This window comes from Mauremys mutica, chromosome 10, assembly GCF_020497125.1.
Source record: "Mauremys mutica isolate MM-2020 ecotype Southern chromosome 10, ASM2049712v1, whole genome shotgun sequence".
In the NCBI taxonomy this organism is placed as follows: Eukaryota; Metazoa; Chordata; order Testudines; family Geoemydidae; genus Mauremys; species Mauremys mutica.
Genome location: NC_059081.1, coordinates 55,623,432 through 55,650,732, shown reverse-complemented (window position 1 = coordinate 55,650,732; position 27,301 = coordinate 55,623,432). Strand labels below are relative to the sequence as shown.

Below are 27,301 nucleotides of genomic sequence, written 5' to 3'. Positions count from 1 at the left end.
CATGTCCTCATCACTCTCGTCACCGCGCTGCCGTAGCCGCCGCCTCCTCGCCTGGCTTTGCAGGTCCCGGTTCAGCATTGAGTGCACGAGAATGCGCGAGGTGTTTAAAACGTCCGTGATTGCTGTCTTGAGCTCAGCAGGGTCCATGCTTGCCGTGGAATGGCGTCTGCACAGTTCACCCAGGAAAAAAGACGTGAAACAGTTGGCTGCTGCTGCTTTCACGGAAGGAGGGGTGAGGCTGTACCCAGAAGCACCTGCGACAATGTTTTTTGCCCCATCAGGCACTGGGATCTCAACCCAGCATTCCAATGGGCGGGGAAACTGCGGGAACTATGGGATAGCTATGGGACAGCTACCCACAGTGCAACGCTCAGGAAATCGACGCTAGCCTCGATACATGGACGCACACCGCCGAATTAATGTGCTTAGTGTGGCCGCGTGCGCTCGACTTTATACAATCTGTTTTTAAAAAACGGTTTCTGTAAAATCGGAATAATCCCGTTGTTTAGACGTACCCTCAGACACACACCAAGCTAAATTTTGAAAACATTTGTTGCTATTGCAGTAGGTAACAATGATTATATGTCACACTTACGATTATTAATGTAAACGCCCCAGTAACTTCACTGAATGGAAACCCAGACACATGGGTTAGCAGACAAGATTTTCATGCCATGCTGTAAAATATAGACTATACACAGAATGTAGCTGCAGATATTGAGCTAGACAGGGTAGGGGAGACAACAAAGACTTAGAAGTCCAGGACAGAATCTCACCCAAAGAGAGAGAGACAGAATCTGACATCCTGGATGCCAGGCTGGGAACAAATAAAGAAACAAAAACACACCACTAGAATGTAAGCATATGATTATTCTGATTAAATTTGTTGGTGCAAGAGCCTTCACACCTCTGAAGATTCTGCTATCTCTCTGTCTTGTAGATGCCCTTTTCTCTCAGCTGAAAAGCTCTCTGCTGCCTTGCCTGGACCTGTGAGTTTGTTACTCCCTCTATTTTTTTTTTAATTTGAGCTTTGCAACTATGCCATATTTTGGAAGACAGCTTGTACAAAAAACACTAAAGCTATTCTGTATTGCATAGCAGCCCTTTAAATTCTTCAGTTAGGATTTTCAAAAGCACCTAGTCTTGGTCTAACTTTTTCCCCTATTTTACCATTGACTTCAAAGGGAACAGTCAGGCCAATACAGAGCACTTCTGAAAATCCCATTCTTTGTCTCTTTTGAAAAATATGTACATCAGAGTGTCATAAAAATGCTGTAGGAACTTTGAGTCTGGGATTTCTTATTATGAATTTAAAATCTTAAACCTTAACACTGCAGTAACAATTTGTTTTCATTCAATTTTTAAATGTGATACAGTGGCTAAAACAATAATACAAGAGTAAGTCATTTAAACAGCAACTCCTCCATGATATTAATTATACAACTATCCTACGAATTAAACGCTGCAGAGTGGAGTTTATGCATACAAATTAAGATCATTAGGGAAAAGATGATCAAAGCCCTTTATTTTAAAAACTCTGCATTAGATCTGATGCACTGCAATTCAGAAATTATTATATTAAGAAATTATTTGGAAACAAGTCTGAGGTTACACAATGTCCCTTTTACCAGTCAAGAAATGACGAAGCAGAGAAGTTCAGGGGCACAAGCCTTCACGCTTCAGTCAGCCATTTCCATTTATTATTACTGGCCAACCTTGAGAGGATTTATAACTCAATTCGATTCCACATCTCTGTTTGACTGGATGCAGGGTTCAAAAGTTATCATGTTACATACAGGCAATTTCCAGAATTTCAGGGACTGTTGTAGGCATCAAAAGTCAAAACTATTGATTTTGGGGTCAAATCAGCACATTGAAAAAGGGAAAATGGGGGATAGATGGAGCCATTATCATCTGTTGATGACACCCAAATACCTTGCATCATAACAATACCTCTGTACATCCCTCCAGTTGGGGGAAAGAAAGCACCTGCTGTCCATCCCTCCCTTCTAACCTGGGAGAAAGAAATGTACTTTGAGGTGTGAGGAAGGGAGACATACAACGCAGAGCATTTGGTATGGTGCAGAAAATGGGAAACCCTGATGTGAGGAGAAGGGAAAAATGTGGGGGAGGGTCAGAACCCCTGGCACGGAGAGAAGACTGGAGGGACCCTGTTATGGGGGACAGGGAGAGGAACAGAATCCTTGGCTATGATAACTGACACTAGCTTAGGATCTACCCTATGACCCATACCTCAGACATGCAGTAAAACAACCTAGGGTAAAATCCAATTGAGAGTTTTGCCATCAGCTTCAATGGAGCCAGGATTTCGAGGCATAAATCAGTGTGCGTTTACAATGCATTTAAGACATTTTATTTCTCTTTGCAAAATAATTAAGATCCTCACAATTAACTACTGACCCCTGTAATTTCAGGAAAAACTGAATGTTCTATTTTTATGTCAAGATAAGACTATTAAAACAGACAAGAAGAGGAGTATTGTAAAACGAGGTAAAAGCAGCTATTTAAAGAACTACTACCACAGTCTGGCAAAGGTTAGAAGTATTTAATCAAAGCCCCATTAAGTCATCATGCAAGTTCTCTCCCTTTATACCTGATCATTGGGATATCTGGTGCACAGAAAGAAGGTTTCAAACCTGCACATCCAACTTAGTCAGACATTGTGGCAGATTCATTCAGTGATGTCACCATCCTGGGTTTGTGACGTTACTACTGGGTGGTGTCTTCACTGAATGCACAAGGCAGGAGGAGAGGATGAGGCTTTGATTAACATGCACATACTTTGGGGTTAAATTATTCCCTGCTATAGCAAAGTCCTGGGAGGAGAAAAGTCGCTCAGCAAAGTCCCAAGTTTAAGCTTGGTTTCACCAAGAGAGATGGTGTCATGACCCTCTAAATTCACAGATGCCCCACGATCCACAGGGAAATCCACACAGCTCAGGGTTTTCTACCAAGCCCTCTGCTCTATCACTCTGTTCCTCTTTTCTTCAAGATAACCCATACACCCCGAGTATATCCACCACATGCCTCTGCCTTACTCACTACTATTCCCATGCAAATACTACAAGAGATAATACTGACAGCATTATGTCCAGCAGAAGTTTTACAGGGCTGAAGGGAGATGCTGCTGCCTAGACCAGCTGTCCACCAGCTCCGCCCTCCCCTCTGGCCAAACAGCTCCCTCCCGCCACCCCAGCCTGTGAAGTCACAGGCAGGCTCGTAACAAACAGGACCTAGCTTGCACAACCTATATGTGGGAACAATGCCACAGGCTCCTCTCCACCACCGCCTTGAATGCTTGCTAGCCATTTTTTCCTTCCCTCCACATCTCACAGCAGAAGGTATGCTGTAGCCCTAGGTAAGGAAGGCACCCAGACAGAAATATAAACAACAAAGTTATCTTTGAGCAAGATATAAATCCCTCATCCTATCTAGTCATATAATTAAGCAGCAAGGCATGGGAGGAAGTAGGTTTCCGGGGGAGAGAGCTGCAAACCTCTGGTGCATTATACAGCACATATCAGACTAAGATACAGAACGTAATACGGAGAAATCAACAAAGTGGAAAACATCAATCACTATTATCATAAAACACACTATGAAGCTTATCTTTAAAGCTAAACAACTACTTGAGAAGGGCAGTAATCGTCCACTAATGCAGTGCCTGGATTATTTTATTGCTATTGATCACTAAATCATTGCTTAATTTAAAAAAAATGGGGGGGGGAATCCTTCAGCATTCACTATTTATTCCTGGCGTATCTGACATCATTACCAGACAGTTTAAAAGCCCTATAATGTACCCAGCCATCTAAAGTCATTTCACAAGGATATTTAACACATTTAACAGACTCAAGACAGCAGAAATATTGATGAAATGGTCTGCTCTGGCCTTCTCCTAAAAAAGATTGCAGAGGATACTTGCAGTTAAGGCAATATCTTGAAAAATATTTTAAAACTGTATCTTTCCCACATAAAAAAAAATTATTACCTCACTCACCTTGTCCCCTAAATAAAAACAGACTATTGGCTATGCCCCCCTGCAACCATAAATCTAGCTTTGGGCAACTCAAATTCTGAATGATACCATGATGAGTTCCCTAAACAAGGCGTTAAAGCCTTATTTAGCAGCCAACATACTGTGGCAAAACAGCAAAGGCAGCAGAGTTAAAATACACTTGGGAGGAGGAGGAAAATCACCACATCTGCAACAGTTGTTATTCAAGTAAAATCTGGTCCATAGACTAATTAAGCAAAGAGGCAAGGATTCCTAACTATAAGAATAGTCAGCAGTATAAAGACCCGTGAGCTGTATAGCACATGGAAATCTATTCTCCAGCTTTATCCTCTTTTATATCATCCCTCCTCCAGATTCACATTCATTCATTAAATTACTCTACTGAAGCATAATAATCACACAGAGGTATGCAAAATTAATGCCAAGCCACAATTCACAGCCTCGGCTAACACGGCCTATAATGGGGAAGGGGGGGGGGACACGACAATTCTCTGTAAATGAAGTGCACTGCAAATTACCCCCACAAGAATGTTTTAAGATGTATAATTGCAAAACACTGCATTAATTCAATGGTGCAGATGAGGTTTTACAAAACACACAAAATCAGAAAGTTTAAAGTTGAGGTTCTCACAAATACTGTCTGCACTGGTACATATGTGGTATTTTCTATGGACCAAATCCAGTCCACATTGCTGATCGATTCCCTCTCTCACGGAAGACTGGCAATTGCAGGTATACAACACCTCTCACGATGTGGCACTTGTTTAAGACAACTGGAGTTTTGCCAAAAGACCTGAAGGATTCTGAATAACTTTTCTGCCTTAATATAGTATGGGTCAAATCCTACTCTGATGCAACAAGCCAACAAAGTGAAGATAAACAGAGAAGCTGGCCAGTGAGTCCTCTCTGCAATTAGATGTATTGGCATAAGACAAAATTCTGCACTGTGGGTTACCACACCAGTGTGGAGTGTACTTTTTTGCTCCTTTGAGCAGGAGTGAAGTGCATGCCGACCTGTTGGTGGATAGGACTCGTTGCCGATTGTCAAACCTGCAGTGGGGTACATGCATGCCCCTTTTCCAGCAGGCCAGGCTCCTTGGGATGTAGCATGGGCTTCTCTTGATTAGCTGGACACACTTCCTGACATACTCTTTTTCAAAAAGAGATACTTCTCCATCACTGCTTGTGCAGAGAGAAGGTGGCCTCTGCTCTTTCTTTCTTTCTTCTTCTTAGTGCCTGTCTACACACAAATTGCTTTAGTTAAACTGGTGAAAACCCCTTTGTGGACACATTTATATTGGCTTAAAACTGTTTATGTCCATTTAGTTTGCTCCTGTCAACATAAACCAGGTTTAAAGTCAATTAAAGATTGTCCAAAACACAAAATTCTACACTATTTAACAAAATCAGTTTAAAATCATACTTTAATTAAACTATTGTGTTTAAACCAGGCCTTACGCATAGGTACAGTAAAGAGAAGGAGTTAACCCTATAAAATACATGCAACGTTGGCAAGTTATTTTGCAGTGGAAGTCATAAGCTTGAATTTCCACCATAATTTTGCATTGCCATAGTTTATTGTATTTCATTTCCTGGTGTTTTTGTTTTGTTTTTTTGCTATTTATTTATTCTTTAAATTTAAAAAAAAAAAGTTGTTCCACTTTGAAATAAACATTGAAAGAGTTACCAAATGTAGCTTCACTACCCTTCAGATCTACAAAATCATACAGCAGAATTTGGCCCAGGAAGTCCATTAAATGCAAAATGTTATGTGAATTTCAACATATATGTATCACATATACTAATACGTATGCTATGATTTTTGAACATATAATCATTTAAATAAATGGAACTGTGTTAGTTGCAACATGTGGCTATCCAGATACACTGTGCATATACTGTTATCCTTGCCCTATACCTGGAGAACTGTACATTAGTGCTGTGGTTTGTGATATGCCATTTGTGTTAACCAGTATCACTACCAGCCTGAGAACAACACGGGTTACAGCTACAGACATTCTGCAGTCCATGTCACATACATGTTTATAGATTGCAGCACACCTGGGCTATGATGTAGGCCAGCAGTGCCATTGCACAACATAAATGGTATTTTACAGATGGGTCATGTCTGTCACTTAAGTTACCACTTCGGCAACACACTACAAAATGCTGCTGTGCAAGTTAGAAAAGCAATTTTTATTCCCGTTAGCTGTGACACATAATGGACCAAGCCAGTGAACAGAACACTGATTATATCACTCCTTCCATAATCTGGACACTTCTAAACAAGATGCCAAATGCATTTTCATTACAACATGGTTCTGAGTATATACAAGCTGAGAGGTGCTTATCTTTTGAGATGTGAGAATCCTGCTCGGAGGAAAATAGGTGGTTCTCTCTTTACATAGCAAGAAATGTGGTAGCAGGAATAATTTCTCCTATACGGCCAATTTCCTTTTGGAAACTAAGCAACGTCAGAGAAAGCATCTCAAGTCCTCGTAATGGATGTCCTCTCACAACATACTGCAGCTCCTTTTGCCAAGCAGCAGGAGTTTCCTGGCCCTTACACAGGTTCTCTCAAGTAAGGGCAATAATAGCCCCCGAATTGGTTCACACAATATATCCTGGGGACTGGATTTTGACACCCTCACTCGCACGGAGTAGTCCTCTACTCAACAAAACATTCTGACTGAAGTCAATAGGAATTCTTGCAGTCAGGTACTACTCAGCATAAGTAAGGATATCACAATACAGTCATAAATTAGGATTTGACCCAGAGCCCATTGAAGTCAATGGAAAGACTTAATTAACTTTAATGGGCTTTGGATCAGCCCTTTACTGGTTCATTGAGGCAAAGGTCAACCTGGCATATTATATTATATATGAGTCAACTGGACAAAAAATAAACCACACATTAGGTGTGCAAGTGTCTGTCTCCACCTCATTCATAACAATAGGGTTAAAGTAATGCAACAGTATTGCATAACAATGGAATTTTAAATTGCAGTTCTTACATAGCCATAAGCACACAGTCAAATAATAAATAGTAAGGGTATTTGTTTTATAAACTGCTATAATTTATTAAATGGTTACCTTTTTCCTCAAATAAGATCGCAACACATTTTTCCTCGAAGTTATTATTTCTTCTAAGTTATTGCTGAAAACAATCCCAAAAAACCCATTATTTGTATCCAATCTTGCTTAGGTTTAAAATCAATACAAGCCAGTCAAACAAATCTTGCACAGCTCAAAACGGGTAATTTTATAGCAAAATTAAAGACATTTTAAACTTTTAGAAGCTGTTGTGGAAAACTTAAAGGCAAAATTAATGGGTTCAGTGATAATGTATTTGTGCTACAAAATATTAACCAAATCCTGCACCCACTAACATCAATTAAAAGTTTGCCATTGTTCGATGGGTGCAGAATCTGACCCTTCATGAGACTGCTGAAAATGTTGCTTTAGGGAGCAACAGCCATTGTGAATTACAATGCTGTGGTATAGATTTCACATCCTGGCAGTAAATAGGACTTACATTTTCTAACAACACATTTTAAAAGTACAAACAATTTTTTTAATAGCACTAAAAATGGCACTTTTTGCAGGATGCAGGTGTAAAAATTTCCATCAGCAAATGAATATTTACAACAGTGACATGAGGATTCAGGTGTTGCATACAGCATAAGGTCCCAATCCTATAAACTTTTCATGGACAGAACTCCCATTGTAATAAAAAAAGATTTCCATGCATCTTTCAGGATTGGGCCCAACTATCACAAAACAAATACTTTTCAGAAATATTTTTCATAAGTTTATTAAATTTCTCCAGCCAATGCACATGTAATTTTGATAAAATATAAAGAATTTACAGTATATTCAATAACCGAGAGGTGTGTCATACTCCCTTGCAATATAATTTTTATTAAACTATTAGTTAAATTAATTTAATAAGGCTTCTATATAATTACATTTGGAGGGGGGGAAAAAAAGAGCTCTTACACAATAATTCTTTTGTAGAGCTCTCTCTTGATAGCTCCAGCTACAAGAAATCAGCAATCACTTTAGCTGAACAAAATGTAATTTCTAATCAAGTATTTATGAAGAAGACCACTACAAAAATTAAATAAAAAGAACTATGAAAACCAAAGCACATGGTCCTCCCTGCACCCCCATCCGAGCTTTTTAAAACAGAATTCAGTGCAATAATTGAATCCATTTACATTTTGAAATAGGATTATCTGTATTCCATTTTACAAATATGTTGGGGGGAAATTAATAGCCAATGTTAAATATAGTACAACGATTAAACTACATATTGATATATATAAAAAACAATTTAGGCTGGAAAACTGCAAGAGTCTAGCCTATTCTCTATGTCTCTCAGGCAGAGATTCTAATTTCTTGCTCTGTATTAAATAGCCTTGTGATATTATTCCACAGCAGTGGAACCCACCCAGAGGCCCAGTGGCCACAGAAAGTTCCCAGTGGATGGATGGATGGCCTTGGAGCAAGTACAAAGCAAGGAGAATTCATCCAGTACTACTGCAGAGCCTGGCACAGGGACAGAGGAGTGCGGGGGTGGAGGGACAAGCTAGGTCTGACCTCAGAGCAGGTTAGAGCTATTTACAGGCTCCCATAATTTGCACCCACCCTTCTCCACACTGCCAGAGCCTCTGTGAGCCTTGCAGTAGTAGGGAACCACTAGGTTACAGGCCTGCTGCCCCAGGCATGCTTCCTTCCACTCTCCTCTAACCCACCCCACCCTCAACATACTTCCGAGCACCCCCATACGAGCAGGAATACAGACTTGGCTCTGCACCTGGTAAGGGGGCTACAATGCAAAGGGAATTCGCCAAGAGGGGGTTGCAGTCACTTTGTGCCATGTGCAAATTCCCCTGAGAGTTCAACACCAGCTCTGCATAAACTCATCACCGGGGTTGGAGCAGGCCACAAGTGCAGCCAGTAAGCCAGATTATATGGATTCAGTGGCCTCAGACACCAGCATACTGCTTGCAGCCTTTGCTATAGGCCAGTAGTTGAAATAGCAGCTAGGGAGAAGCTATGGAGTTCCCACAAGTACTACACTGTGGTATAGGGGCTGAATATTTCATTAGACAAAATGCCTCTCTGCAAAACAAAAAAACCAATAAACACCTGTTATTGCACAGAGATGTGAATTCCATCTGAAAAACTCAGCCAGTCTAGGGTTCTCTCTCTACCACATGAGGTTGGCTAGCCACATATCAATGACCACACTAAGGAAGTCTCCATGTTATTGCACTAATCTGTAATCTTTAAAAGTCATAAGCCATCTATGGGCTAAATTAATATTAAAAACAGTTGCATTATGTAAGCAGATGCAGACTTTCCTACAGAGTACATAACTGGAACACCTTATTCTCTATTCACAAAGAAAAGTTGTCAGAAATACTTTGCACTGGATTCTCAGAGTGATGTTTAAGCTGCCTGGCTATGTTTGACTGCTCTGAGCTCAGCAAGAGGTTCCATACTCTGCTCTCTCAATAAAGAGTGTTTGCTGATTGAACAAGATACCTGGAGGATTAAGAATCAAGCCTTCATGATTTAAAAACCCTGGTTGACATTTTAAAAAAAATTGTAATATAATCCCCCACAGTTCTTCAAAGGAGACATCCCTACTTTTTACATACACTTTATAACTAGGTTTCTCTATACCTGTTGTGTGTTGTAGCTTACACTAGACTAGAGTTAGTCTCTGCTGAATTTGGTCCAAGTGCCTTAATCAGAGGTTCACTGTTCACATTTGGGATGAATTTGGCCCTTTGATGTAACAGCAGGTCTTCCTTCAGAGAGTTCATTAACTTCAATAGGATTACGTGAAATATACATCAGCTCAGAATTGACACTATGGGTAAATGATGGGGGCGGGAAAGGAAGACGGCAGCACTCTGAAGACTATATATACAAAAATTGACCAGAGTGCTGGCTATACCCTTGCCTATATGAATTCAGAATGGTCAATGTACACACAAAATTCTGCCCCAGAGGAAACAGAGGGGAATTCCCTGTGTCAGGAATTCTTCATTTATTGATCAGTCTTCTGTCTACTGTGCCAATTTTGTCCATCTGAGCTACTAGAAATAGCATAAATTTCAGGCATACTTATGTTTGTGTGACAAGACCAGACTCCCAATGGCTAATCTAATGCATTATCCCATGATGGCTCATCACCACAAACACATACCAAAAATGTCTAATCATAGTAAGGCCAAATATTACAGAATTCTGTCAAATCATGCTTTCTCTCACCAAAACAGGCAAAAAAGAATTTTTGAAAAGCAGTTACCATCTGATGGCATGTAGCAGACATATCAGTACAAAGATAGGCATGCCAGAACAGGCAATGAATAACATGTCTCAGCCATTTTTTCCTTCACTCAGAGGCCTGTTAATGCCACAAAATGCTGCAGCCCACCCTCTCATTTTGTGTAAGCAATTTCCATTCTGTTGTGTTTTCTCACAATCTGGAAGTGTTAAATAAAGCAAAGACATCTGTAACTTACAATCAAAAACAAGTTACCAATGTATTGGAATGACTTAATGAATTTTCCATATATACTTTAAAAAAATACATATAGGGATACTGGTAAATCATGATTTTATAGATCCCAGATCTGTGCACCTGGTGGAAATTGGGTCTACAAACTAATAAATCCCTGAGTTCGCTGAAAGTTGTGTAAATGTAAACAGCTATCGAATCAATAAGGAGCTATCTGATGATTGTTTGAGGCACTCACTTCAGATGGCTATGTATCTGATAGATACAAACCTCCCATGCAGTCTGGGGAAAGGAGTCTTTGGTCCGGATTCTCCTTTGCCCTGCACCTTGGTAATCATTACACCTGTGCAGACAAAAATCAGGATGGAAGCATTTTAAATGATTACACAAGGTGCAGGGCTATGACAAATCAGGCATCTAGAGACACTGGTCTAGGGCCCTTAGAGATGATAGTGAAGAGGCAGTGCATAGGCTGTGGCTGACTGACAGACAGGAGCTGAGTCCAAAGGAGGAGCCAGTTTGGAGCTGCCAGTCAGGTAAAGACACCAGGTCCAACAGGATGAAGAGCTGGGGTGAAGGAAACAGACCTCTCAAAATATATTTTTTTAAAGATACTGTTTTCAGGGAGTGGGAATGTGACAGTTCAGGTGATAGTTCAAGGACCCTCTCCTTTTCTTCTGTAGCAACTCAACAGGGGTCATTACAGCCTTAGGGTGCAGTAATCGTATTGGTTCAGGGTAGAGGAGAACATTGCTGGATGTGAACAGCTGTTTCCAGAGCATGGAATTAATCTGCTTTTCCCTCTGTGGCTCCATACCACCTGCATGTGGAGCCACTCCAGGCCATGCAATCACCAGGCCCAATCTGCTGAGAATCAGCTGGCCCTCTATGGAGCAGGCTTAGGTGGGATTGGATGTCTTTACAGAGAAATAAGTGATATGTAACCATGAGTCAGGATTTGGCCCCAAGGACAATCTATTTCTTGGACCTTTTGTAATCTGATCAACTGCTAAGCTCTTTTAGAATTAAATAATTAACGACTCTTAAAAATTTACACCAGCGTGCAAACTGGCTTCAATAGAGCTGCTCCTGATTAGTGTAACTCAGAGGAGACTCAACCCACAGAGTACATATTTATAACCAGAACTGTTTAAAAGTCTTAATACAGGTCACTTGCATTGTGTAGCTTCCAAACTTTGATCCACATTATCCAACACATAGGGGCCAAATTCACCCCCAGTCTAACGGCAGTGATTTAAACAGCATTACAGCAGGGATAAATTTAGCCTATTTACCTACAATCATTTAAATAAGAACCTGTTAAGAGCTTTGAGAATCATAGAAATGACCCTTTTAACTTCATAAATTTACAAGCTAATCATGAACTAAGATCAAGTGGAATAACTGTGATAATCTCAATATTTATGATTTGGGGGGGAAATTATGAGTTTAGTTCTATTAGCAGTAATTTTCAATTTCTGAAATTAAAAAAGGTCTAAAGAAACTAAATGATCTCTGCCCTAAAATGTACTGTTCCTGAAAAACAGTGAACTACATTATTACATATATAGAACTCAATGTTATTAATGCCACCAAGCTCTTACACATCATTTTTCCCAGTCTGTAGATCTCAAAGTCCTTTACAAAGGAAATAAGTATTATTATACCCATTTTACAACTGGAGAAACAAGCAGAGAGAGAGAAGAGACTTGTGCAAGGTCACCCAGCAGGCCAGCAGCAGAACCACGAACTGAACCCAGGTCTCCTGAGTCCCAGTCCAATGCCTTATCTGCGCCCGGGTATACGGCCTCCCTAACAAAATATTTGCTAGACTGAAAGATTTAAAAACAAGACTTTGATTCCAAACACCAATTCTTATAGTAGCAATAAATGGAGAGTAGAATACCTTTTTAAATATTTCTTACTTTAAAGAAGTTAGTGTTTTGCAGAAGTTATCGTAACCTTTTGACCCAGCTGGAGTAGTGCCTTAAACTGTATTTTTATTCCATGTCCAAAATTCCAGCAAGCTGGTCATATGGGAATGAACAGTGTGGTGCCAAAAAAAAGAGTATGCTATTAAACATGGATTTGAAACATTTATATCAATTATCTCTATTTCTTTGCAGAAGATACTAAGGCAGGGGTAGGCAACCTATGGTACGCGTGCCAAAGGCGGCACACGAGCTGATTTTCAGTGGCACTCACACTGCCCAGGTCCTGGCCACCGGTCCGAGGGGTTCTGCATTTTAAATGAAGCTTTTTAAACATTTTAAAAACCTTATTTACTTTAATATATAACTAAACTATTGTTATATGTATAGACTTAGAGAAAGAGACCTTCTAAAAACATTAAAATGTATTACTGGCACACGAAACCTTCAGTTAGAGTGAATAAATGAAGACTTGGCACACCACTTCTGAAAGGCTGCTGACCCCTGTATTAAGGTATTGCCAAAAATTAAGCCTACCAGGTACATACAAGAAAATAAAAACATTATGCTAATCTGGTGTGCGAACTTGATTAGCAAGATGTTTCACTACAAAGGATGCATTACTGGCTTCAACAGAGAACAAAAAAATGTCCATTAACTCAAATGAAATATTTCTATTGCAGATGGACTTAATCTCATCGGAGCAGCAAAATGCATAAAACATCGCTGTAGGAAATACTCTGCTGCGCTGCTCAAATGTAAACAATTACAGCTTTATTAACTGCTGCTTAACATATTTAGTAAGCAAAATAAAGCATGCCTATGCTGATGCCCTATCCCTCAGTGCCAATATACCAATAGAACATTATTATATAATGTACTATGCACCTATTGCAATGGCCTTTGGGCACCTTACATACATGAAAAAATGAATCAACCATTATTTACCACATTGATATTATTGGCAGAAATAATAGGCATCTCTTACAAAGAAAAGCCATCAAATGGGAAAGCCTACACAGTCTCCACCCAAGATGAAACAAATGCTTGGTTAAAAAGATGAAGACCTGGTTAAAAAGATGAAGACCTGCAAATTCAGGTTCTGGCAGAACACCCGATGGACTGAGTTCCTTTGCTTGGATCACTACACAAAGGGCATCCTTTCTCCAGTTCTCAAGAGGTCAAATTTAGGGATGGTCAATGGGACAGCTTCAGCTAATCTCAGCTATCATGACGTTGCATAGATAAGCACGTCAACAAACAATGCTATGACCCATTTCAGCACAAGAGCTACAGTGGAGACCATGAGCAAACAGTTGCTAAACATAACAATTTAACATTAAAAATACTTAACCAACTAATGCAATAAAAAACAAATTTACTATAAACTCTTACACAAGTAGGGCACCATCCAGACAGCTCTTGAAAACCCTGATAGCTCACTGAAGTTAGTGGAAAGACTCCCATTGACTTTGGATCAGGCCCCACATTGTCTGAGATGCAACAGAGAAGAAGGAATTTAGGGTTCTCATTATAGTAGGAGTTCATTCAGGGAATTTATTACTTCAGTGCAGAACTGGTCTGAAACCAGATTTACTGTTCTGAGGGAAATTCCAACTTTTCAGGGGTGGGGGGGGATCATTCTGAATCTGAAATGTCAACATTTTGTGGAGAACGAAAATTTAAAAAAAAAATTATTTGGGCCCATTAAAACATTTCATCTGGATAATGTCAGAATGTTTTGATATGGTAAAAATGCTTCATTTTGTCTTTATCATTTTGATTATACTTTTATATTATATTAAAACGGTAAATATTTAAAGTAATATTTTACTACAAGTCAAAATTAAATGAATCAAAACAAGGTTAACATGTTTCATTTTGTCTTTATCACAATGTCTCAACATCCCATTGAAAATTTCATCAAAACCAATACATAACAGGGACTTATTTTGATTTGAATTAAACCGCATTTTCTGACAGAAAACTGTACCATCTAAAACATTTTTATCAGCTCTGTATCAGTGTGAGCTTTGCCTCGGTAACGGCTGCAGGATTTGGTCCTTAGCATATGTGTTCTGATACGACACCAGATTAGCCAAAATACTGGACATAACTGATGAGATGTATCCAATACCTCTATAAGCACATATACCATGCTCACTAACATAGGATTTGAGACCCAAATCTTCAAAGCTATTTCAGTGCATAACTTCCATTGAAATCAATAGGAGTTAGACACCTAAGCACCGTTGAGGATCTAGATACGAGAGTGTCTAAAAAACAAAACAAAAAACCACCATACAAGCTCTATACAATTTGGCATGAGAATTCTCTCGAACCAAAATACTGCTCACTGAAAACAATGATATTACCACAAATATATAGAAAAGGCAGACTATCTACATAGCCTTAATTTTAGGAAAATATCAAAGTTACCATAATCTGGAATTACCAGGCAAATCCCTGACTGAATCATATAACAAACAGCACCTCCAGAGAAAGCCTACTGACTTTCAGGGGCATTACTTTCTGCATATACATCAGCAAGTCACCTGCCAAAAGCAAACCTTGAGCCAAGATGGGTCCTATAAAGAGATAAGAAGTCAAACACAAAACTAGTATAAGTAGGTGCTAAACCACTGACTTCAATAATGTTGCACTGTGGCGCTTACACAAATTCTCAATTTGGCCTAGCTCACCAGCAACTCCAGCTCATCAATTCAGGTTGTTGGGACATATGGATTAACAGTGCAACATCACAGATATTGTGAACAAAGTATACAGATATTCACAGACAGACCTTAGCAACCCAAGGAGAATATGTGAAGTCCTTTTTCTTTTATTATAATGTTTAAAGAATTCTTGTTATTATTAATCATCTAAAATAAAACAAATATATTAAATAGAGCACAAATGGCATGAGAATCAGTCATGCACTAACTCTCCAGAGTCTAATAGACAGAAACTCTATAAACATCCTTACTTTTCTAAGAGAGTATTTTACTGACCAGTCTTTCTCTAAAAGATTGTTAACTTTCTCACATTGGTCTGAACAATAAGCAAGTGATGGTGCAATCACTATATGGCTATCAAAATTTACTTCAAACAAACTTTTTCATATTTAGACTTTTTGCAAAAGGCATCTACTGTACAAGCAGCAAAATAAGTTACTAAATAATTCCAGTGACACAAACAATCATGAGAAATGTACATTTTTCCCTCAGATATCTTTATGTTGCAAAGAAAGATGTGCAAAATGTCTCAGTTGCCTCACCACACTATCTTCAGAGCACAAACTGAAAGAAATTAAAACCTAAATTCTTTTATCAGAGGTTTATAAGAGCTAAAAATGTCCATTGGAGAAATATAGCTTCCTGAAGTAAAATAGCCATAACCATATTAGCCAGCCACTTAAATAGTTTTCCTGGATTTGAAAATTGCCTGCAAACTACTGAAGGCAGAATAGGAAAAAGACCAGTCCGGCATATCATCTGTGCAAGGACTGTCAGACTGAGCCTTAAAGAAACATCTGTAAGTATGAAACAGACCAAGGCAATGTCTGAAAGTATCACATTGAAGTTAGGAGTGGTCTTTCAGTTCCACAATGACTAAGGAACTCTGATAATATTGTCCCTTCCTCCCCTCTCCCCCAGCTTTATATGTAAAGTTCATTTTTATCAATATAACAAGGACCTATGTCTTAGATTAGGACATCATTGGACAAAGATGTTCTTCCGTTATGAGGAAGGGGAAGAAATATAGTTCCAAAAGTATACAGTTAATGTACGCAGAGCAGGGATATATGTTTGAGATGCCTCTGAGGAATGTCTTTGCAAAAAGTTGCATATTATTTCAGTAAAAGATATATGTGGGGATTACATAAGTGGACAACCTTCCTATCAATTTATTAAACTATTTATACTTCCAATTTCCAGAAGGAAAATAATAATAATAATAGCTAATTTCAATGAGAGTTCTAGGCTGAGAAGCCTTACAGGCTAGAGCACTAAATACTAAGAAGGGACCTCTCCCTTTTTAAACTCTATCTTCTATCCTCCTTACTGAGGAAGGGTATGAAAATTGCAATTATACTTTCAACTGCAAACAATTAATTTTGATTTAGCCCTGGATAATTCAACAGAAGGGATAAAAATTATTGAAAGCATCTGAGAGTAATTTAACCAATGTGACCCTGGGCAAGTCCCTACGCCTCTGTGCCTCATTTCCCCTTCAGTAAAACAGGGATAGTAATAGTTCCTTTATACCATGCTGTGTTTTTTGTCTGTTTATACTGTAAGCTCTTCAGGACAGAGACTGCCTCTTATTATAGGGTTGTACAACACCTAGCGTAGTGGGGAGCTAATCTCAGTGGAAGCCCCTAGGTGTTACTGGTTTTACAAATAATAACTAACCATGACTTTTAACCAGTTGTGAAATTAGTAAAATGTATTTCTCTCTTGCTCTCCAAATACTGCCTCATTTGTCACCTGTGCACACATACTAAATCATAAAATTACTGATAAGACAAATAACCTTTTGTTTTACTTCTTTTGTTTAAAGCTTCTCAAGAGGTTAGAGTTATAATGGAATTTGAAATATCAGGCACATGAAAAAAATCAATGAGAGTTGTCTGCTTTGCAGGCTCTGGCCTTTAATGTATGACACAGTATTTCACACTTTTCTTTTGCCAAAGGTTATATAGAAGCAGTATAGAAACATAGATCCTTACTCCTTTTACACATTGTGGGGGGAAATGAAGTGTGGGGAGGGCACCTGGAATTCCTCCTTGCTTCATTTCAGCTTTTTCTTTCCTTTTTGAAATTCAGGAAAGCAAACTCCCTGGCTATGGACCTTGTCACAGCATGATTATAATTCTTATTAAAGTTAACTGTGAAGTAGAGTGGTTGAATACAAATAAGCCTCTTAAAGCAATGCTTCTGAACCTGTCTACAAAGTTTGGACTCACATAAAATTCTCCCAAATAAGCTTTGATAATGATTTATGAGATCTATAGGTGAAATCCCCAATATAAAAGATTATTATTTTCTCTTTTCTTTTTAAAAGGACAAATGAGAATGGATTTAAATGAAAGGACTCCTGAAAAGGCAGGAGGTAGATGTTCAAAAGTACAAAGTCAATTATTTCTATTTCCTATTTATGCCTTTTTTAAATTCCCCCCATCATCTACAGAGTTGTGAATAAGAGGTTAGCAAGTTAAAATTTGAATTAAAAGAAAAACTATTTTCCTCTTTCTCTCTAAATGAGAGAGAACATGTCCAAGAACAAATATTCAGACCTTATACACACTGGACATTATCCAAAAGGGTTCATCTCTTACTTACAGTAGAAATCAAATTTAATTTGCTACAGAGATTTTTTTTTTTATTATTTAAGACTGTACTCAGTTCTTTAAAGCACATATCCTTGGGAGGTCAAACTCGGGTTGTCAATTTTGGTTGGATGTATTCCTGGAGATATCACATGACATAATCTTTAATTAAAGATTCATCTTTAATTCCTGGAGACTCCAGGCCAATCCTGGAGGTTTGGCAACCCTAGGTCAAAACACTCCATTGATACAAGCAACTCCACTAGCTTGCATGGAGATGCATCCTCTTACGCTACCTCTGAATTTGACACAGAGATCCAAAAGTGGCTACTAAAACTAATTTTAAAAGAGTGTACTTTGACTAAAGTAAAGCTGGATGACTTGAACGCTCCTAGTTCAGTTGGACTACTCATATGCTTAAAATTAAGCATGTGTTTAAATGCTTTGGTGGATTGGGGCCAAAGTGCTTAACCCCTGAAGAATCAAGTCCAAAGAAAGTACTGGGATTCTTTTACAATTTATTTTCCACCGCTGCACTAAGGCCTTGACCCCACACCACTGAAGTCAATGGGAACTTTCCCACTGAATTCAACAGGTGCAGGATAATGTCATTAAAAAATGCCTCCAACTCATTTCACATAGGCTACAAAACAGGCATCAGAGAATCAAGATTTTTGGTCACAATCACCTGAGCTGGGTTTAAATCAGTGACCAAGTACTGGATCCTATTACCAATCCCTTCAGCCATCCAGTCCAGTGGCCTCTACAGAACTACACAGACACTTTGCTGCAGCATTTGAATGACTGTTGTGCAGGTTTCTATCATTTTCTCAAATCCAACTCACTTTTCAGCAGATAAAAAAGAAATTAAAGAAAGCAATGGAACAACATTCTGATTCTGGATATGCGCAAATATACCATTCATTCAAGCTTATTTAGATTTAATGATTTATGAACTCAATAATAAAAGTAAGATTGTAAAAGTCTTTTTGCTACTTAATGTGCAATGTTTAAATGATTACTTTTCCTGCATATGAAAATTCTTCATCTGAAAACCCTGTGATAGTAAATTAATTATTTTTAAAATGTTGATTCTATATAACAATATATATTCAACAGCTGGAGAGCTTTTCCTAAAACATTACAAAGTCTTGAAAGATGCAGACAAAATTAAGTATTTAATTCTTACTCCAAAATAAATGAAAACCACTCCCAGAATCATACAATGGGACAATACCAAAGGAAAACTGGGTTTCAAACTTCTTTTCTATAAACACTAAATAAGGCAAGCCTGTGGGAAAACAAACTTCTTCACAACTAGTCCCAACAGCAAAATAAGTCAAAACAGGATTACTGTAATATCAGTTTTTTGCAATTTTGCATGTCATCAACCTGAAGTGAAATCTACATGAAATTAATCAGAACGTATTCATGATTTGTGACACCTTATGGAGCAGGGAGATTCAGATCGAAATTTTGAAGTTGCAAGGTCAGTGATGTTCTCTTTACTTTAGGTCAAGATCACGTATCTTGTGAAGCCTTTACACATGCTTCAAGAGAAAAAGGAAAGTGTCCCGCGGCAGCGCTTTGAAGTGCAAGTGTGGTCGCAGCACCAGTGCTGGGAGAGAGCTCTCCCAGCGCTGCAGGTACTCCACCTCCCCATGGGGATTAGCTTACAGCGCTGGGACACTGTTTACATTGGCGCTTTACAGCGCTGTAACTTGCTGCGCTCAGGGGGGTGTTTTTTCACACTCCTGAGCGAGAAAGTTGCAGCGCTGTATAGCACCAGTGTAGCCAAGGCCTTAGAGTGCTGGAGTAAATACTCAAAGAACCATGACCCTAGTCCATCAAAGCATTTAAGCACGTGTGTAATTTTAAGCACCTGAACAGTCCCATTGAATTCAATTGATTGCTTTTAGCTAATGCTTATAGAAAGTTACACACATGCTTAAGTGCTTTGCTGGATTCGGACCAATTTGATGCAGATTAGTAGTTTACACGGGAATATTTGAAAGGAGCCTAAGGGAGTTAGGCATTTAACTCCCTTACACTGCCTTTGGAAATCACAACCTTAAAATCCAACTCTGAATGCTTCGTTTATGAAAAAGAATGAACATATGAAGTACCTAGAGTTAAGCATGAATGTTTGTTACTGCTCTGCCTTGGGCTAGATTTTGTCCAGTTTTTGTTCAAGTACAGCAAGAATGAAGGGTGCCAGGATCTTCCCCTTGCACAGGAGTCAACCATAGTTGAAGTCTTTTTTTCTCACCCAGGTGCAAGGTCTACTTCTGACTCCTGTCTCCTCGAGTCCTAACCAGGCCAAAAGAACCACGGAGATATATGAATATCATTAACACATATCTATTAAACAGCCGTTAGTGTGCATCTTCAACCCTCTCATCTGAACTCTGCCCACAAATTCATCTCTCCAGGATTCACTGTGTAACTTAAATATTTACAATGAGGGACCGCTTAGTTCAGTATATAAAAAATAGCAACTCTCTTTCCTTGAGATCTTTCTTAAAAAGCTAAACTGAATATATAAATGGAACCTGGGAGACTTCCCTACCAGATTACAACAAATAGATAGTCAAGGATTTTAGGGTCAAAATTGAACCTGTTAATTTAACTGTAACAATAAGGATGCGAAGCAGACAGTATTGCTTAGCAATCTGGAATGCAATCAGCTTTTAAACATAATTTAATTTATGTGTCACGGCATATTTTTCTAAGCAAGAATGAGAGAACTATCAAGGTTGAACCTATTTATTCTGCCTTCAAGTTCTTCACAAATGCTACATAAAAATAAAGACAAGTTGCAAAACAAAACACTTTATTGCTATTTCAACACTTGCTCTATTGTGAAGTTAGCAAACATTTCAAACAAGATATTTACATTGTTGTTTGATGGTAACTGTTGTTGGTCACATAAAGTGACCAGAATTCCCCATATTCCATAATTTTCATTCCTGCATTAACAACAGCTTGTTAACAGCACTACTGCTTTAGGGCCCAATCCAGCCACTCACAATCTGGTTTCAATGGGAACACATACTTTTGGCTTCATTGGGACTGCTCACCTGAATAAGGACAGCATCAAGTCCATACATTGGAAATAGTATCTTAAAGATGTCCACTTTCATGTGAGCATTAACAAAATTAGTATAAACCAATTTAATCATCTTAAGTGTGTGCCTATAGCCCACTCTATAAAATCTTTCTTTTATCTGATAAAACGATTGCATCTCTGTTGTTTTTAACCAACTGTTTTTCTGATACTTTTGCAACAACAGTTGAGGTCTTTTCTTCTTTTTTCCAAGTTCACATCCTGAAAACAGTCTTCTTTTTGAAATTCACAAACCACAAAACAACAAGCTACTGCAAGGTATTTGTTGCCCAGATATACCACCCAGAGTTCTTCAACACAGCAGATGCCTCTGTAGTCTGCACCCTTAGCATTTAGAAGTTTTGGAAAATAAACAAGTATGTGTGTGTATTTACACAACATATAACACGATCTGTTCCATTTCACACAAGAACTGAAGATACCAGTTTGGAGAACACACGAAAAACAATATGTGTGTATATAACTGCCCACTGTATGTACCTGCTTAGAAACAGAGTGTGACTATATAGTGTATTATCTGTGCCCAAAGCTGTTATATGTGAATGGTTTGTGCTGTACCTGCCTTCCCTCATTCCTAGATCTGCTAAAGGGATGGGAGAAGCTGTTGCTGCTGGAAATGTACAGCGAGGGGGGATGGCTGCTATATCTCCTTCCCAGCCAGCTCAGCAGCCACCCTGACCCATCCCCCATTTTTCTTCCCCACTCCCCAGATTCTTGCCTATTCAGCCACTGAGCTCAACAGCAACAGATCAGCAGCTGACAGTGACAGAGGGGAGCATCAATTGAGAGCTAAGAGCTGTACAAACTAAGAGCTTCAATCGGTCCCTGGTCATTTCTCTGTGGCTTCTCTTCCAGGTGGATAAAATTTCGGGTGGGGGAAACAAAGTCAGTGTTGTCCTCTGCAGGCTAAAAGCTGGAGGGATAGGCCCCCTCCCCAGTACTCCTCCCCTCATAATTCTATTCATGCTCATTTTAATAAGGTACAATGTTGCTTCTCCTATTTGTTTTTGCATCAATACATTTTTCATGCTTACCTGAAATCCATCCATTCCTGGATTGCTCCTAATTCTTCAGCATAATTTACCCTAACAGTTAAAAATACCTTCAAGAAATGAGAAGGTGAAAGTCTGCTATGGCCTCTCAAGCCTTTTCACAGCATAGACCACACTGTAATGCAGAGAGTGCCTTAGGGACCATCTCTTTCCATTTTGTATTGTGTGGGCCACCTCTCATCCCATCCCAGGCACAATCATCTCTAACCATTCACAGATCTGTGGCATTTACAACAGCGACAACATGAAAGAGTCATATTAGAAAAGTTTTTAAGCTTCTTTTACTGCTGGGCGGGCGGGGGAGGGGGAGAAAGAATGAGAAGTGCCAATGTTATGTGACCAGCCAGCGCTCCACAGACCAGCACCAAGTGATCTGCAAACCATCCGCAGCACTCACACCACAGGTTGAGAACCACTGGGAAAGGGAGCAATGGAAAGCTGAGAGCTGGGCAAACATATCCCTCAAAACTATTAGCTGGGGTGGGGGCTGACTGGCTGAAGCAAGTGGGAGACTTTCTCTGCTCACCGTCAACAACTGCTCCCAACAAGGCACCCCCCCTTTCCAAGAAGGGAGATTTGCTTGTGAAGAGAAACCTCCCCGGCGCCTGGAGGTGACTGTGCACGCCCTGCTCGGATTCAGGGCAGCTTCCTAACACAGGGGCACGCGCCAAGGGGACCACGCGCGACCCGGACACACGCGTCCCCCCCTCCCCCCAAGGCGCAGGGGGTGCCCGCCTTACCTTGATAATACTGCTCCTGCGAGGGGTCGCCTTGGCAGCTTCCAAGAGGCTGGCTTCGGGGTCCGCTGCTGCCCCCGCCGAGGTCCCCAGGCTGCCGGGAAAGCGCTCGGCGGCTCCTGCCATAGCCAGCCCGCTGCGGCGCTCCCGTCTCCTGCCTGGAGCCACCGCAGGGATTTCCAGGGATACCGGCTCTAGGCACAGCTCGGCTTCCTCCCCGCCCTTGCGAGGCGCCTCGGGCAGGGCAGGACCCGCGCGTTCTGCCATCACCCTCCGCTCGGGGCGCGGGGAGACACCAGGGTGGGGCGCGCGGATCTGACTCCAGCCTCTCCTCCTAGTGCACCGCGGCGGCAGCAACTTTCTCAGGGGGAGTCATCGTTAGCCCGGCTCCGTCTGCAGCGGGAGGTGGCTAGGCAGCCCCGCCAAGGCAGCAGCCCCGGAGGCGCAGGGGGGGAGGGTCTCCCTTGTAGCAGGAGGGGGCTTTCCAGCGGCGGGGAAAGGGCGGGCGCGCGCCCCGCCTGTGCCCGGCAGAACAGAAGGGACAGGATCCCGGGGCGCGCGTGCAAGGCAGAAGCAGAGCGCTCGGGGTAAGCTGCAGCCCGCCGCCCGCTCGCCCTCGAGCAGGAAGTGCCGCGGCTCTACTCCTCTGTTGTGACAGAGCCAGGCGTGTTTTGACAGGCCAGGCTGACAGACAGGGAGCCGGCCCACTTAGCACAGGAGCAGCTTTTCCGATGGGGCCGGGGGCGCCCAATAGTAATCGCCGGGGGTGTGGCCATGGGGCAGAATGGAATGGGGGCTCTGCTGGGAGTCCCAGCGAACGGGTGCATACAACTATAGCTACACACACACACACACACACACACACACCCCTACCTGTAGATCACACTCCCACAGACGAAGCTTTGACGTGTGATCAGGGGCGGTTAAAGAGGTGAGTGAAGAAGGGAGGGGGGAGACGTCTAGTCGCCCCTGCCAGCCAGCTGTCCAGTCAGCGCAGCCTGGCTTTCAAAGCAAAGCGTGTCTTTGTGCTGGAGCAGGCACGGCCGGAGAGTAAGTGCCCAGCAGAGAGGCAGGGTTTCGGGAAGTTTTGGAGTGTGACTACGTCAGGTTAGAGAGAGACTAGAGGAGAGGCTGGACAAGTTTATGCCCCTGAAAACCGAATAAGCGCATCCGTTCTTTCAAAGCGGCACTTTGCTTGTATTACATTTGTGGACATCAAAGCGTGAATGGTTTAAGATACAACTAGAGGGACGTTTCTGGGATGCTTTGAAATTTGACCATGTCACGCTAAAGATACGCTGGGGAGCGGGGGGAGGAGAAAAGGTTCCGAATCTTGCACATTAGCAGTCCCAGTAAACGCACCTTTAGAGGAGTTTGCAGGGGTGTTGTGTTCACGGTGCAGGGGATGATCGGGGCGGGCGAAAGGTATGAAACAGCTCTGTCGCTGAACTGGATTAAAAGTGAGACCGTTCAAAACCTATCACTAAATAAACCAACGTGTACGAAACAGGAGGCAGATGCCGCTAGACGGACATTCGGCCAGGCTCATGTGGTACCCCAGTGGCAGGTTGACGAGTGGAAGGGGAGGCCTGACTCGACAGTGTTCAGATTGTCAATGTAAATGACCGGGTAGAGCTGCTCCCCTTTGTATGGGGAGAGGCAAATAAGGGGAGGGCGGGGGATAGTTTCACTCTCTTTTAAAAAAACAAACTTTCCTGGATAAAAATCCTCACTTCTAGAGATGCAGAAGTGAGGATTTTTACCCACAAAAGCTTATGCCCAAATAAATCTGTTAGTCTTTAAGATGCCACGGGCCTCCTTGTTGTTTTTGTGGATAGAGACTAACAGGGCTACCCCCTGATACTTCACTCTCTTTTGGGATGTGCGTGCTGCCTAGCCTGTTTTCAAATATATTTGCTTGTCACCGATTTATGCAACAAAGCACCCGCTGTAATCCAATCCATGCTGCCCAGACCATTCACAAGGGCGAAGGGGGGGGGGGGTAAGCGATGCAGGGAGTGGACTCCTGATGCGAATCTAATTCATTTCTGCTTTCTACCTACGGAATAAGTGCTTTGACCGGGCCCCGTTTCGCCCCCGAGAGCAGAGCCTGCTGCTCCCAGCGAAGCCGGGGGAGTTTTCACCTTACACTCCAGTGGGAGAAGTTTCGGGCTGCGGGAGCCCTGGGACTCTGCCTTGACCTTCTCGGCTACGTTTGTAAAGAATCAAACGGCGCCGAGGATCTGATCAGCGGAGAGAACAAGGAGGCGCCGCACAACGCTCCGCGCCGGGGCATTACAACGTGGGTGAAGGAGAGTAGCTTAGTCCTCGCTCGGTCCAGCCAGCCAGGCTGTGATGTGTTTCAGCAACAACAGCGCCCTCCAGCGCCCCTCCGCGAGACGGTCCGACAGTAGAGAGGTTCTTGCATTAACCAGTCACTTATTTGCCCCAAGTAAAGGCCAAATGCTGCGTGGAGTAGGGCTGCAAGGTCGGACTGAGTGAAGGAGGGCAGGAGCTGGGCCAGGTGCACTCTCTGAACTGTAATAAAAAATAGGGAATAATTAACAGCGGAACTTTAAGTGCCTCTGGTTTACAGTACTTCTATATCCTGGAAAAAGGAACAGGAGTACTTGTGGCACCTTAGAGACTGACATTTATTTCAGCATAAGCTTTCGTGGGCTACAGCTCACTTCTTCGGATGCATAGACTGGAACACACAGACTGGAGATATTTATACATACAGAGAACATAAATAAATATCTCCTGTCTGTGTGTCCCATTCTATGCATCCGAAGAAGTGAGCTGTAGCCCATGAAAGCTTATGCTGAAATAAATTTGTTAGTCTCTAAGGTGCCACAAGTACTCCTGTTCTTTTTGCAGATACAGACTAACACGGCTGCTACTCTGAAATCTATATCCTGGGAAATTTCCCAAAATCTGGGAATTTGAGTAAAATGTTTTGAATGAAAATTCCCAGTTTCCCAAGTTGAAACATTTTACTCACAAATTCCCAGGTTTTGGAAAATTTCCCAGGATATAGAAGCTCTGTTAAAAAAAAACTTTATCTGGGAATTTTTCACCCGGTTTGGGAAATTTTTAGCAATAGGTTAGGGAAAGTTGGCATCATGATATAGACGCACTGCTGGTTTAGTTCAGCTGATGTCAGAAGGGGCAGAGCTTGAAGCCTGGCTCTAGATGGGTTACTGAAGCATAAGGTCTAGCCAAATCTATTCCCTGTCTCCACAGGAAGGTGCCCCTCTCTCCCACCCCCTGCCCAAAGCCACACTTCACCTCCTGAGTCCAAAGGAGGGCAAGAGCGAAGAGACTGAGGGAGGGGGTGGGAGCAGATGGCTAACCAGCAATACCCAGAGTCCAAACTCTAGGCATAAGCATGTTGTCACTGAGCTTATCAGAAAGCTCTATTTTTCTCCAGCTTCCTAAACTCATTTCTTTAATTAATTAGACCCTTGGGTCAGGCATGTCCTGGCACTTAATGACTTAAGCAGGGAAAAGGTGCTCAACCCTCACATTACACCAGCCAGTTATTAATTGCCACTAAATGCAGAGAACATAATTCCCATTAAAAGTGTGACCTTAATACATGTAGAAGATAGAAAATAGAACCTTGTACTTTTCTCCATGCAGAAGTCATAAAATATACTAATTTAGGGCCAGATGCAATTCCCGCTGAAGTTTCCAGTCTGCAGTGGGAGTTGGATCAGACCCTCACTCAGCTGACAACCCCTTTCTATGTCATAACACATGCAAACATGAATTATTTCAATTTATAATATAAAATGCTGAAAGCTGGGAGAAAGATGGTGACAATATGCATCCCAAGTTGCAATGGTGTTGGGCATGCAGGAATGTTCTTTTCTTTTGTGAGTAGCTCTAACGGCCTGTGTATGTGCTGTGGTAGAGAATACAGGATGCTGCTGTCCCCCTACCCAGGCAAACAGGTCACAATTTCAATTTAGCAGTCAGTAGAGAGTCATTATTTAGTATTCTGAGCAGATGACTGGGAACAAGGAGCTCCTTACATAGCACCCCTGGTGTAAGCATTATAGAAAGTGTTAAGTATCAGAGATTTGTTTTACAAATAAAACCAAATGAAAAAAAAGTTAACTACTCACTGTTTCCAGTTAGAAACATGTTCCTTTATTGCAGGTTCTCTTAAGACATATTAGTATTTACTATAGAACAAAAAGGATAGTCAGTTCACAACTTCCAACTGCCATGCTTTTCTGGAACCCGATCTCTAGATCATCTATTGTATTTTGTATTTCAAGCCTCTTCCACCACTAAAGGATCTTAATATTGTTATGCTGGAAGGTGTTGGCAGCTACTAACAAGCAGGTCTCTGAGCAATGACCACCACAAACTTGGTCAAAGCTGATTCTAACTACTTTCATTCAGATGAAATGGAAGGAGCGATTAAATGCCTCCTTATATAACAAAGGTTCTCAAACTGGGAGTTGAGACCCCTCAGGAGGTCGTGAGGTTATTAAACAGGGGTCATGAACTGTCAGCCTCCACCCCAAACCC

General features: G+C 41.2%; 1 protein-coding gene and 1 long non-coding RNA gene across 2 annotated transcripts in view; one reads left to right on the top strand and one right to left on the bottom strand.

Moving 5' to 3' along the window:
- Positions 1–23,346, bottom strand: part of PLCL1 (phospholipase C like 1 (inactive)) — a 316,303-nt gene extending 292,957 nt beyond the window's left edge. Inside the window, exon 1 of the mRNA XM_044978470.1 lies at positions 22,760–23,346. Within this exon, the coding sequence (XP_044834405.1) occupies positions 22,760–23,023 (264 nt within the window). The 5' untranslated portion in view covers positions 23,024–23,346. The remainder of the gene's footprint in view (positions 1–22,759) is intronic.
- LOC123343376 lies at positions 1,961–13,943 on the top strand. The gene is made up of 3 exons (XR_006572219.1): positions 1,961–2,075; positions 2,436–2,511; positions 13,192–13,943. It is a non-coding gene; the product is annotated as an uncharacterized LOC123343376 (long non-coding RNA).
- Positions 23,347–27,301: the final 3,955 nt, after the last annotated feature.